The sequence below is a fragment of the Bos mutus genome, chromosome 5, assembly GCF_027580195.1.
Source record: "Bos mutus isolate GX-2022 chromosome 5, NWIPB_WYAK_1.1, whole genome shotgun sequence".
NCBI lineage: Eukaryota > Metazoa > Chordata > Mammalia > Artiodactyla > Bovidae > Bos > Bos mutus.
This window is the reverse complement of record NC_091621.1, coordinates 113,798,492-113,811,752: the sequence shown is the minus strand read 5'-3', so window position 1 is coordinate 113,811,752 and position 13,261 is coordinate 113,798,492. Positions and strand designations below refer to the sequence as shown.

The 13,261-nt window shown below is 52.3% G+C and overlaps 1 protein-coding gene across 2 annotated transcripts in view; it reads right to left on the bottom strand.

Moving 5' to 3' along the window:
* Positions 1-13,261, bottom strand: part of PRMT8 (protein arginine methyltransferase 8) — a 69,943-nt gene that overhangs the window by 39,319 nt on the left and 17,363 nt on the right. Inside the window, exons 1-2 of one of the 2 annotated variants that reach the window (XM_005907218.3) lie at positions 1,185-1,214; positions 648-833 (exon numbers count right to left, since the gene is read on the bottom strand). In XM_005907218.3, the coding sequence (XP_005907280.2) occupies positions 648-833; positions 1,185-1,214 (216 nt within the window). Of the gene's footprint in view, positions 1-647; positions 834-1,184; positions 1,215-13,261 lie in introns of those variants that run through there. The other variant, XM_005907217.2, reaches the window with a different exon arrangement.

The following is a 13,261-nucleotide window of genomic DNA, read 5'->3' as shown; positions in this document are numbered from 1 at the left end:
CTGGAGGTGGTGGGGGAGGGAGGTAAGAAACACTGCCTGTGCCCCTGCTGCAGCCAGGAAGCACTCGTTAGGAGGCTCTGTTCTGTTCCGCAGCTAACATCAATCTCCCCTGCTATGGAAGAAGACAGCATTTAGACATAAGGACTTCCTGAGAATCAATCAGGGTGTCAGACAGGCCCAGGTTCCCAAGGAAGCCTGCTGACCCTCCCTGGAGGTGCTCATTCGTCCAGGGAGAACTTGCGGACCCGTGGACGCCTGAAGCCAGCACATCAAGATGCCAGAAGGACCCCAGCTGCAAAGCATCTGGTAGCAAGGACCAGAGATGTCTGGTCTTCTTGGACCTTCAGGCTCAGGCTCAGAAAGAGGCGAGGATACCGGACCATAAAACAAGGACCCCGGGAGCATCTCTTCCTCTCCGACTGAGAAACACCCAGACACATGCTTCCCCTTGCTCACCGGCTCCAGGCCTGGCCCTGATCTCTTACCTGGGGAGCCTCCAGGATGGAGACAGGCCCTTGGCCTTGAGCCTTGGGGAGATCTCCCTTAATGACAGCAGAGAACCGCATGCAGGATGCTGCCCTAGGAAAAAGTGCGGTCGCCGCAGGACCCAGCTCGCCTCGCTTGGCCACCAGCGCAGGACGCCATACCTCGTGGATCCCAAAGTGGGCGTAGGAGTCAAAGTAGTAATCCCTCGAGGTCATCTCCTCCGGGTTCAGCAGCTTGGACATCTTGCCCCGTCCCGGGCAGCTGGGCTGAGTGGACACGTGGTGGACACACTGCACAGGCTTGGCTGGGACGACCGGCTGCGGGGGCTGAGATGGGGGGCTGCTCACCTGCAGGAAAGAGGAGGGGCAGGTGTGAACAGCGGCCACCTCCTGCCCTCTGAGACTCCGCCCTCCTTCTTCCTCTCCCTTGGCTCCCCCAGTCCAGCTTCCACCAGCCCCAGCACCCCAGGTGACGAAGGGATGGTGTCCCCAAGCTGATGGTCATGCTGTGTGGGTGGCAGTTTGCTTACCTAGGAGCCAAACCTACCTGTTGTTTAGTCACTAAGTCGTATTAGACTCTTTGCAACCTCATGGGCTATAGCCATCAGGCTCCTCCGTCCGTGGGATTCTCCAGGCAAGAATACTGGAGTAGGTTGCCATTTCCTTCTCCAGAAGATCTTCCCAACCCAGGGATCAAACCTGTGTCTCCTGTATTAGCCACTGAGCCATCAGGGAAGCCCCCTGAATTTAACCTAATTCTGTCTCCTACTAGTTGGTGACCTGGGCAAATGTGTGCCTCAGTTTGCATATCCGTCAAATGGGGACAATAATACCTTTCCTTAGAGGAGAATAAAGGGAAAGAGGTAATAGCGTCACATAGCACTCCATAGCAGAATGGCTGGAGTATGGATCCCAAGGGCCAGCCCCCTTAAACATGAAGCCCTGCCACTCACCAGCTGTACAACCTTGGCCAGAGTTATTCACCTCTTGGCGCCTCAGTTTCCCCAACTCTAAAATGGGAATATAAATGTCCCCACTTCGTAGAGCCGTCCTGAAGACTAGGGAAGGTGGTATCTGGAAAGCGCTCAGAGAAGGACCCAGGGCACCATGAATGTGTTTGATGAAAACAAATCCCACCTGTGTTCTTAGGCAGTTCAAGCCCCTGGACTTCTCTCCAGCCCCTGCCCCGAAATGCAGGTCTCTTGGGTTCTGGCTTCTCACACCTGTCGTCTGCCCTCCCCCAGCTTCTGGTTCACTGTTTGACTCTGAACTTCAGCAGAAGTTTGCTCTGAGCTGCAAGTGCCCTCACTGATAGACAACCTCCTGCAAGCGCATGGCCCATCCCCGGTTCCCTGACCCGATAGCCAGCTCAGTTCCACCTCCCTCAGCTGCTGCACGGCACTGATCAGTCCCTCCTCCTCCACCGGCTAAGGGGAGGGCAGAGGAGGAGACGGAAGCCCAGAAGTTCAGGTTTCGTTGCAGAAGCATGATTCTGCCAGGAGAAGATTGCCTTTCCCAAAGTGTAGGAAATCCAGGTGTCCCGAATTTATAAAAGTCTACTTTAAGTGATGAGTTAATACATGTAAAGAGTTTAGAACAGTTTCTGCATATAGTAAGTGCTTTATTATATGACCTATCATTGGTTAATTAATGCTGAAGCTGAAGCTCCAATATTTTGGTCATCTGATGCGAAGGGCCGACTCGTTGGAAAAGACCCTGATGCTGGGAAAGATTGCAGGCAGGAGAAGGGGACGACAGAGGATGAGATGGTGGGATGGCATCATCGACTCAATGGCCATGAGTTTGAGCAAACTGCAGGAGATGGTGAAGGACAGGGAAGCCTGACGTGATGCAGTCCACAGGGTCACTGAAAGTAGGACATGACTTAGCCACCAAACAACAACAACAATCATTAGTAGTAGTAACACTATTCCGAGTACACTAACATCTCCTTATTTATGCCTCAGTCTTCTCATCTGTGTGCTGGGTCAACACAGACTTACTATCTCCTCTCCAGCAAGGGAAACAGGGAGGTCCTAGGACAGAGCAAGATCAAGAAATCCGAGTCCATCCCCTCCACTGTCCTGCAGGCATAGCCCCAAGACTTCCCAGAGCCCTGGGCTGGAGGGGAGCGAGCTCGAGGGGGTGGTGATGGTCCCATTTTCCTTGTGTATCTAGGCTACAGCCTCTGGGAAATAAGCAGACTTCCCAGTTTAGCAACATCAGATTCCAGGTCGGCGCTATCCCGGGCTGTCTGGTAGTGGAGGCAATGGGCTGCCTCATTAGAATGCGGCAGGTGCATCCACCCTCCTCTTGGGATGTTGGTCACGGTCTCTGGGAGGCTAAAAATAGACTGTGTCAATTGCACACTCCCGTGCTGGCTGCAGAGTCACCTCTAATGCTGGAGAGGGCTCTGTGCATGAAGCTGACCCCAATCTTGACTCCGTTTAAATATATTAAGGAGATAGTCCCAGCTGGACTGGGCTCTCCCACGGTCAAGGTCACAGGGGCCTCCTGCACCCCTGAGCTCCAGGCAGCTGAGTCCAAGGTCCTTGCCACAGGCTCCATGAGATTCTTTCCCTGGTGCCAACTTACAAAGTGCCACCATGTGCCTCCCATTGCATCGCGAGGCAAATGATGGATGGATTCAGGGCCGTTCATCTCAATAATCACAGGTCCAGGGGACAAGGAGTTGACTGTGACCCAAGCCCTGGTGCCAAGGCTGTCAGCCCAGCTCAGCCTCCTGCAGAGACAGGGGACTTGCGATCTGCCTATTGGCAGCCAGGGTGCCCTGTCCCAGGGGGCTGGGGTGGGGAACAGCAGCGGTATGTTACCTCCAGGCATCGCCGCCTGTTTCATTCCACAAACACCCACTGAACTTTGGCGGCCGTGAGTGCTGTGCATCCCGTGGAAGAAACAGACATGCAAGTACTGTACCCTCAAAGGACTTGATCTAGTGGGAGCCGGAGGCCCTTGAGGCTCCACTGGATGGTGGAGAAAGATTTGTTTTACAGGAAAAGCTCAAGCAAACTGCTCTGGGCCGGGGCAGGGGGGTGGGGGAGGGTGGGAGCGGGGGTGGAGGGGTGGGGGGTGGTGCGGGTTCAAAGTACAGAGAAGTCACTTCAACTTGAAGATTCTGAGAGACCTGAAATCTTGGGGCTTTCTCCATGGATTTTGGTGGCTGAGGATGACGGGAGGGAGTTTTAGAAGGACTAGAAGGACGTGAGAGTTCTAGGAAGGCGTGGCTTCAGCAAATAAGAAAAGGGTGGAGAAGCAGTGGAGCTTGTTTGGGGAACATGGCTGGGATACTGGGAGATCGGACTGGAAGAAATTACAGGCAGGTGCCATCTATGGGGTCTCACAGAGTCGGACATGACTGAAGCAACTTAGCAGCAGCAGCAGCAAGAGGCTGTAAATAAATACGAGATTGAGAGGGAGCTGTTGGTGGTTTGCAACAGGGGAGCTCTAGGGTTGAGCTCTACTTGAGCTCTAGGGTTGAGCATCTACTTGCCAGTAGATGTGCTGGCAGCCTGCGGGGGGCGGGTGGGGGTGGAGAGCGGGCAAGGAGGACGGCTGTGGGGGAAAGTAGGGCTGGGAGGCAAAGTGCGAGCCTCCGAGCCGGTTCCAAAGTCCAGATAATGAGACACTGAGCCACTGTGGTGTCAGAGGGGCTGCCTGCCAGAGAAATCGCAGAAATAGAATCCACAGGAGTTGGCAACTGTCAGAAGGGAGGGGAGAAGAGAGATGCTGGAATCAAAGATGACTTCAACATTTCAAGCCTGGCTGACTAGGATAGTGGTGGTGACACAAAGAGAAACAAGCAAGTCAGCAGGAAGAGCCTGCCAGGGCCAGAGGGGAAGAGGTAAACTTCGATTTGCCTGTGAGAAGTTGGACACGTCACTGCACAGTACAAGGAAAGATGTCCGGCAGGCAGGCGGTGATGTCGTCCCAGCCGGGAAATGCCATAAACACAGCCGGAAGGTCAACGGGGAACTGAGAAGCACGTCTCTGACACATGTGGCAGCGAAGGTTAATATCCTTCACACGGTGGAATCGTTAGCCTGGCTCTTGGCGATCACATGGACTGTAGCCCACCAGGCTCCTCTGTCCGTGTTATTCTCCAGGCAAGAACACTGGAATGGATAGCCTTTCCTTTCTCCAGGGGAATCTTCTCGACGAATTTAGGGATCGAACTCGGGTCTCCTGCATTGCAGACAGATTCTTTACCCCTTCAAATGGAGGGAGCCCTTACAAACCAGCCAGAACAAGAGGAACATCTCCAATTTAACACTGAACAGAGGATCTTACAGTCAGCTCACATGAGGATCACCACAAATGGCAAATTAACATGCTGCCAGAATATTCAGTCTCTCTGGAAACCAGATAACTTCCAGTGAACACGGAAAAGTTATAACTTTTAAATTCCAAATAAGCGCAACTCTCTCCCTACCCACCCAAAAAAAAAAAAAAAAAAAGACTAGAATGGCATTTGCAATGATTGCAGAAAAATACGTGCTTTTGGATACTTCCAATACTAGTGAGACTTTTTGGGAAAATAGTTTGACAAAATGCATTAAAAGTGGTAAAAAGCACAAATCCTTTAGCACAGCCATTCCATTTTTTTGGAATATATCCTAAGGAAAGAATCATGGATAATCGTAAGCACATCGCTGTAAGAATTTGGTGATGACTCTATTCATCAGGAAATGAGTCAGGGGCTTCCCTGGTGGTCCAGTGGTTAAGACTTTGCCTTCCAGTACAAGGGGTACAGGTTTGATCCCTGGTCAGAGAGCTAAGATCCCACATGCCTTTTGGCCAAAAACACAAAACATAACACAGAAGCAATATTACAACAAAATTCAGTAAAGACTAAAAAAAGGAAGAAAGAATATGAGCCAACCTGGGGTTTTCACAAAACAGAACTGATTGTACAAACCACGGAGCATCTACACAGCCGTTTCAAATGTGGCGGAAGAGTGTTTAATAACAGAAAAGTGATCGTGACGAACGGTGGGTTGAGGAGCACTAGTGGGAGAAGAGAGAGCATTTTTAGAACTGAAGCCTCTTCATGCCTGTGAGTGGGGAGGGGAGGCCCGGGGAAGGTCCTAGAGTCAGCGGCAACTGTCACAGCGTGTTGGGTTGTGGACAGTTCATTCTTTTCACCCTTGTGCTGGTTCATGTATTTTTAAGTGTACGCCACGAACCAGTACGAGTTTCGTGAAGCAGCCGAAAGTAGAAACACTGGAACCGTGATCCCAGACCTCAGATGGAAGCTTAGGCTGGCTCTCTGGATTTGGAGGCCATCTGCAGAGGAGGGGCCTGAGGGGTTCACTTGGGAGAGATCTCAAGGAAGAGGGTAGAGGGGGTGAGGATGGGGCAGCGAGAGAAGCACCCTCCTCTGAGGACCGTGGAGGCACGAGGGGACACAGAGGAGAGGCTCAGGAGGACATGTCCTCACGGCTCTGGTTCTGTGACGGCCCCTGCTCTGAGGACATGTGACCCAAGCGCTGCACTTCAGCAAACAGACAAGACACCAGAACAAAGCCAACCTCATTCAGCCTCTCGAATCCAGAAGATGCTGTGCTCAGGGAGCTGTGTAGTCAACTCTAATGCAGGAGAGGGCTCCAGCATGAAGCTGCCCTAATCTTGACTCCACTTAAATACATTAAGAAAGAAAAAGTTCCAGCTGAACCAGGTTGTTGCATGGTCAAGGTCACAGGGGCCTCCTGCACTCCTGAGCTCCATTCTACTCTGAGTCCAAGGTCCCTTCCACAGGGCTCCCTGAGGCTCTGTCTGGTTCTGGTAACCGTTTCCACATGGCTATCTCCTGCCGTGCCCTGCTCTGACCTCCCCGCTCCTCCGCAGGGCCCTGGGCTCAGGGCACTGCTCTTGTGGAAAATCTTGCACTGCTGCCTGCTCCCCAATCTGCTCAGGGTCACCTTCCACTGAGAGGATTTGTGACTTTGTCTTCTATTCTTAGTGCCTACTGCGGATCAGGACTGCTTGGATGCTGTGACCTGCCCCCAGGTCTGGCCTCTCCCAGGGCGTCTTCAACACAGCTTCTCACCAGTACTTCTCATCTGTTGTCTCCCTGGCCCACCGTGTCCAACTGCAGTCAATAGGCCCAGGCTCCTAAATGCTGAGAAATTAGATAAAGGGCTGTGGAAACACCGAAGCTGGAGACTGGAGAAGGGCTCCCTGCAAAAGTGGTGTCCAGCTGGTCTTCAAAGGGTGGGTGGGAATTCCATGGGCAGGGCTGGGGATTCAGAGACAGAATTTTTTACCTAACCCCACTTCCACCTGAAAATGAGGGTAGATGATAATGGTGTTGATGACGGTGATGGTGGTGATGGTGGTCATGATCGTGGTGGTCATGATGGTGGTGATGATAATGGTAATGATGGTGGTGATGGAGATGATCGTGGTCATAATGGTGGTGATGGTGGTGATGATGATGGTAATGACGGTGGTGATGGTCATGATCATGGTCATGATGGTGGTGGTCATGATGGTGATGATGGTGGTGATGGTGCCGATGGTGCTGATGGTGATGGTGGTGGTGGTCATGATGGTGGTGATGATAATGGTAATGATGGTGGTGATGGTGATGATCATGGTCATGATGGTGGTGATGGTGCTGATGGTACTGATGGTGATGGTGGTGGTGGTGGTCATGATGGTGATGGTCATGATGGTGGTGGTCACGATGGTGGTGGTCATAATGGTGGTGATGGTGGTGATGATAATGCTCATGATGGTGGTGATGGTGGTGATAATGATGGTGATGATGGTGGTCATGATGGTGGTGATGGTGATGATGATGGTGGTGATGATGGTGATAATGGTGGTGATGGTGATGATGGTGGTGATATGATCCTTAACAGTGACTGAGAGCCCACTGTGTGCCAGGCACTATGCTAAGCACTTCACAAATATCCCATAAACGCCTCGTAATAACTCAATGAGGTAATGAAATTTACAGGTGAGGAAGCTGAAGCTCAAAAAATTCAATCACTTCTTAAGCCCAGAGTTAGTGAGTACCAGTGCCAACACAGGAACCAGTTGTTGTCTGTCTGACAGCAAAGCCATGCTCTTGACCCCGATACTGTGGTTGGGCCAGTTCTGTCCCACCAAGCTCGACAGCTTCTGCTGGGAGCCAGACTCTGCACTCAGAAGTAGGTAGCAAAGCCAGCCCAGGCAGGAAGCCCAACCTGGGGTTTGGGGGGGAGGGTCAAAGGTCATGTGGAAGCAGAGGACAAGCCCTCGGTGGAGGCTGGCACAGGTAGGCACCTCGCCAAGGTGACTGAGTTCCAAAGCGAGCAGACAGCGAGCTCCAGGAGAAGTTGGGGTCTATGTGAGGAAGGGGATGTGTCTAGGGTCACGTGGGCAAATCTAGAACTGGGACCTCTAGGAAATGGGAGGTGGGGAGAGAGGAGGGAGAGGATAAGGAGGGTGAGGAGCAGGGAGGCCGAGAGCCTGCAGGCGGTGGGGGGGCAGGGGGCAGCCAGCCCTTCTGTACCAGGCAGCTGAAGCCACCTAAGCCTGCTGGGCTATAAATGGCTGTTACTGGCGCCGGCCCAAGCCGAACGAACGATTTTCCTGAGAACAAAAGGCGCCACTGGAGGTGCCAAATCCTGCTCTGTCTCTAAATGTCAGGAGAGCTTTTTCTAACCTGAGCCTGTCCTCCGCAGCCGCCTGCCCAGCCTGAGGCCCCGCGGAGGGACAGAAAGGGACCTGCAGGGGTGGGGCACCAGAGGGGGAGCAGAGGAGGGCGTGGGAGGAGGAGGGCTCCCAGCCCAGGTCTCACAGCCTCGTCCTTCCCAGCTGTCTTCATCTTCTCCCTACCCAGCCTGGGGTCACCCTTTTCTCCCCCTCATCTGTATTGACTCCCAAGACTGCGATCTTGACCGTGGTCCATGCAGCTGGTAGTGACCCAGAGCAAGATCTTCTGGCACCATCTGTCTGCCTCTAGGAAGGGGGTCAGAGCTCTGCTGCAGGGGGACCATCCTAAGGGTGCGTGTCGGGCAGCACCCAGGCAGGCATGGCTGTGCCGGGAACCAGGGACTCCCCTGTCGCCCACCACTGCCATGACCACACCACAGATATCCAGCTTTCTTGCCTGCCTTGGGCCAAAGACGGGCCTGGTTCCACTGCTGCACCCGTGTTTCCTATCACCTGGGCTGAAAGAGGAGGAATCAGCAGAGGAATGTTGATGTCAGCCCCCATCACTCTGGAAGGAAGCACGGTGCAGTGGAAGCCAGGACCCAGCTCCCTGCTCCTCACCCTGCGGTGAGAAGCCTGACAACCCAGCGATGGATGGGGAGAGGGTTCTAGAGGCTGCTGGTCCCACAGGGCAGAGTTGTCTCCCCAGGCATGGCCCCTGTGCTTGTTCATTTGTCAACAGTCACTTTCACGCACCTCCCTTGAGTTGGCTTTTTAAAGGCACAGAGACCCCTGGGCCAAGGCCAGACGCTGATCCTGTCACAGACTGGTATCTCTCCAGTGCATGGTGTGAAAGTGTTAGTCACTCAGTCGTGTCCGACTCTTTGCTATCCCGTGGACTGTAGCTCACCAGGCTCCTCTGTCCATGGAATTTTCCAGGCACGAATACTGGAGTGGGTTGTCATTTCCTTCTCCAGGGGATCTTTCTGACCCAGGGATTAAACCCAGGTCTCCTGCATTGCAGGCAGATTCTTTACCATCTGAGCCACCAGGGAAGCCCGTTATATGGTGTCCCTGACTGCAACTCTGGCATCTCAGCAAAGCCCACCCCCACATGCTTTTTTCTAACTTCAGACTCACGCCCCTTCCAAGGCTATGCTCCCAAGAATGCCCTACCCCCGGGTCTTGCTGCCCACCCTCCCTCTCTCCCAGGGGCTCACAGAGGGGCCTCAGGGTGGCTCTCGCTGGCTGGTCCCAGGTCCACTAGCAGCAGCAGCCACCACTTGGAGGCTTGTAAGAAACGCGAGTACCTGGACCTCACAGGAAACACTGTCTCTGGGGTGGGTGGGTTCCCGCAATCTATCCCAACAAACCTCCTGCCTCCACCCCCGGACTCTACCGCGTCCAGAGACTGAGAACCGCTTGTCTGCAGCTGAATTATTTTCACTTTGTTTCCCACAGAAGATATACTCCTGGAATCAAGGGTTCTGTGGTTGAGTGTGGGGGAAAAAAAAAAAAAGCCAAAGAAATTTCTTTTCTTTCCCTGCTTTCTTGAGATCAAATTGACATATATCATTGTGGAAGTTGAAGGCATATACAATGTAACAATTTGCTGTATGTATAGACTACAAAGTATAAAGCGATTTCTTAATTGCAATCCTCTTAAGCCTTTAATTTGCTAAAACGAATCCTGAATCTCTAAGAGGCAACAAGGGTGTCTGCATGCGCGTGTGTGTGTGCTCAGCCGTGTCCAACTCTTTGAGACCCCAAAGACTTGTAGCTCGCCAGGAGAAGGAAACGGCAACTCATTCCAGTACTCGTGCCTGGGAAATCCCATGGACAGAGAAAGGTGTCTAGTGCTACCAATTTAATAGCCGGAGCATCCTTTTTTCCTGAGAGAGCTATAGTTGTCTCTAGAAAGCAGCGTTCTGAGGGAAATCACCTGGGGACTGACTGACTGAGGACCATATACATCAGTCACCTTAGGGTGGGGGTCAGGCCCCTCCTCAGACTGACAGAACCTGATCCTCTGAGGGTCAGGACGGACAGCCTGCACTTTAACCAGCTCCTCCAGGGCTATCCATGAAGCCTGGTCCAGGCAGGACTGGGGGCAGCTGCCCACCTTCTCCATCCCTCGGTGACCCCCTGCTGCAGCCCTTGGAGGCCAGCCTGGCCCTGTCTCAGGGCCACTGCGATCCCCAGACAACGCCAGAGCTGGCCAAGGTCATCTGAAGGAGAGGCAGCCACGGCTTACAGAAAGCATGTTGGCTCTCACAGCCAAAGGACTTGGGTTGGGTGAGGGTTCAGCCACCTGCAGGCTGGGCGACCTGGGCCAGCCCCTAACTTATGGTCACGGCCAGGGTCACAGTGCAGCTCAACTCCAAGGACGTGCATGGTGTCCAGTCGCTTCCTGGCAGCACCAGGCCATCTTTTTGTGGCACAATAGCCACACCTGCTTCATGTCAGGGGGAGCATTGCCGCCATGCGGTACCCCCTCCATCTCCCAGATCTGGAACTGCTGGGAAGGAATCTTTTGGAGCTGTTGGGTCTGACCTATTTTTTTTTTTTAAATAAACTGGGGCTGTTTTCCAGCTATTAGTCACTTTTCTCCCAAGCCTCCACATATTAAATTTTCTTCTTATATCCTCAAATATTTTGGCTGCAAGAGATGTCAGGTTAATTGGATGCTTGGCTCCTGGTTCTTCCTCCTGAATGGCCTTAAACAGCAGACCTGCCATGTGCCGCAACCCCTCCCCTTTTCCCCTCCCCACTTCCCCTCCCCAAGCCAACAGGGGCCTGTCTCTCCTTTGACTGGAAGGACACCACCAAGCTGCTCTCTGTTTCCTTTATGGACAGATGTGCAGAAAGACCATCTCCTCCCCTGACCCTCATCTTGCCCAGAGTTGGATTAAGCCCTCATCCCGGATTTGGATCACAGCATCCACGTGGGATCTGAGCCGGGCAGGTGACTCTACACTCAGCCGGGGTCGCCATGGAGACAGAGGGTATCAGGCAGAAGTCACATGCACACGGGGCACCTGTGGGCTCTGGTCTTCATTCTCTCTTTCCCTATTCAGGTTATGATGCAAACCCCATTTAACCTTTCTGACCTCCAGCTTCCTTCCCTGTCACATGGCAATAATTATGTGTCCAGACTTTTACAGGGTTTCAGTGATGACTAAAGACATCTCGTGTATAAACATTCAGAGGAAATTCTGAAGTGTGGTACAGGAGGACCAGGCGTCCATCTCCGGCCATCTGACTCTCTGCCCTGGTGCTATTTTTGGATGCTCCCTGGGCTCTTCTCTGGCACTGGACATGGTGGCTTTGGCTGCTCGTAGAGCTCTGTTCCTCTGCCTACTGGACTCCGGTCCTCACCCTCCACGCTGTCTGCTCCCTGGGCTCCGTTCTGCCCCTCCTCCCCAGAGCTTTCTGAGAACTATGCAGTTGCTGTCTTCAGGAACATGCCCATCACGGAAAGTCAGTCATTTTCTCCAGCCCCGACACCTGTTCTCTCCTGCTGCTTCTCAATTTCCATGGCATCTGCTGGTCCGAAGCTACTGGTTACGTTCTGTTCCGTTTTGTTGGCAAAGGGTCTCATGAAAACTGTCTCACAACTGTGGGCACTGGGAGCTTCCCTGGTGGCTTAGTGGTAAGGAATTTGTCTGCGATATAGGGGACACAGGACATGCGGTTCAATCGCTGGGTTGGGAAGATCCCCCTGGAGGAAGGCATGGCAACCCACGTCAGTATCCTTCTCAGAAAAATCCTGTGGACAGAGAAGCCTGGTGGGCTTTAGTCTGTGGGGTCGCAAAGAGTCAGATGTGACCAAAGCAACTGAGCACACACACATGTAGGTATTGAGTCTACAACGAAGAAGCAGATTCCTTCAGACCAGTAAGCAGACCTTCCGTGTCACTGTTTCTCTCTTCATACTTGGCACAGTGCTGGGGCTCAATAAAGACGTGTTGATTACAGCATCCTTGCATTCATCTGGGTCAATGCTGCCCTTCATAAATATATTATGCAAGGTTCCTTCCCACCGTGCAATCAGAGACCTTTCTTTCCCCTTTACAGGGCAGAGAGGTGGCAGGAAGAAAGACAAAACCAAGACAAATAACCACCAGAATCTGAATAATATTCAACATTCTTTGGAGGGTTCGGTAGTGCTTCTAATATCTTTACTGAGAAGTGTGCTATCTCCTGGGATTTCTAGAAGGAAATATCTTGCAAATACAGAATGCGTTTACTAAGCCCCATCGTTTCATCTGTAGAGTCTACAAGTGGCTTCAAGTACAGATTCAAGTGTGTTCGTAGATGCTTTTCCAACAATCTCTTCACACTCAAATGCTGCAAAGATAGAGCTGCAGATAACAGTGCCAAGGTTCAGAGAAGCTGACTCTTCCCCCATGGCAGGACTGGTCAGGATCCCAGAGCTGGTCCCTCACAGAGACTCTGGCCCCATGATCTGTCTGATACGCCAATGGCTGGAGAAAAACAAGCTACAGAGTCTTAAGTCACAAAGAAAATCACACGTTGCTGTTGTTGCTGTTCAGTTGCTAAGCCATGTTCGACTCTTTGAGACCCCAGGGACTGCAGCATGCCAGGCTCCCCTGTCCTTCACTATCTCCCAGAGTTTGCTCAAACTCATGTCCATCGAGTTGGTGATGCCATCCAACCATCTCGTCCTCATCTGCAAGTTGTTGGCCAGAACCAAAGCCACATCTGCTTAATCCAGATTTTCATCTGGTTTCCATGGACTCCTCCAGATACTTTCCACCCAGTTCCCGGAAACTGATTTGCTTTAAATATTAATAAATATCTCTCCACTCAGATTCTTAGCAGAGGTGACTGACTCCTTTAATCAGAGGCTCCCAATGTGAGTATTGACTGAAAGTACAGATGCTCCAGCTAGAAAGGGAACACTGTCAGCCACCCAATAATATCCAGATCTACTCCAGAGTGGCCTCAGATTAGCCAATGGCAGATCCCAGGAATCTGGGTTTTTCAAAGCACTCCCATGCAATTCCGAAGATCAGTTTAAAAGCTGGAGAAAACATATGAAATAACAGTTTTCAAGACACTGAACACCAGGCAGTGAAAAACTAGATCTC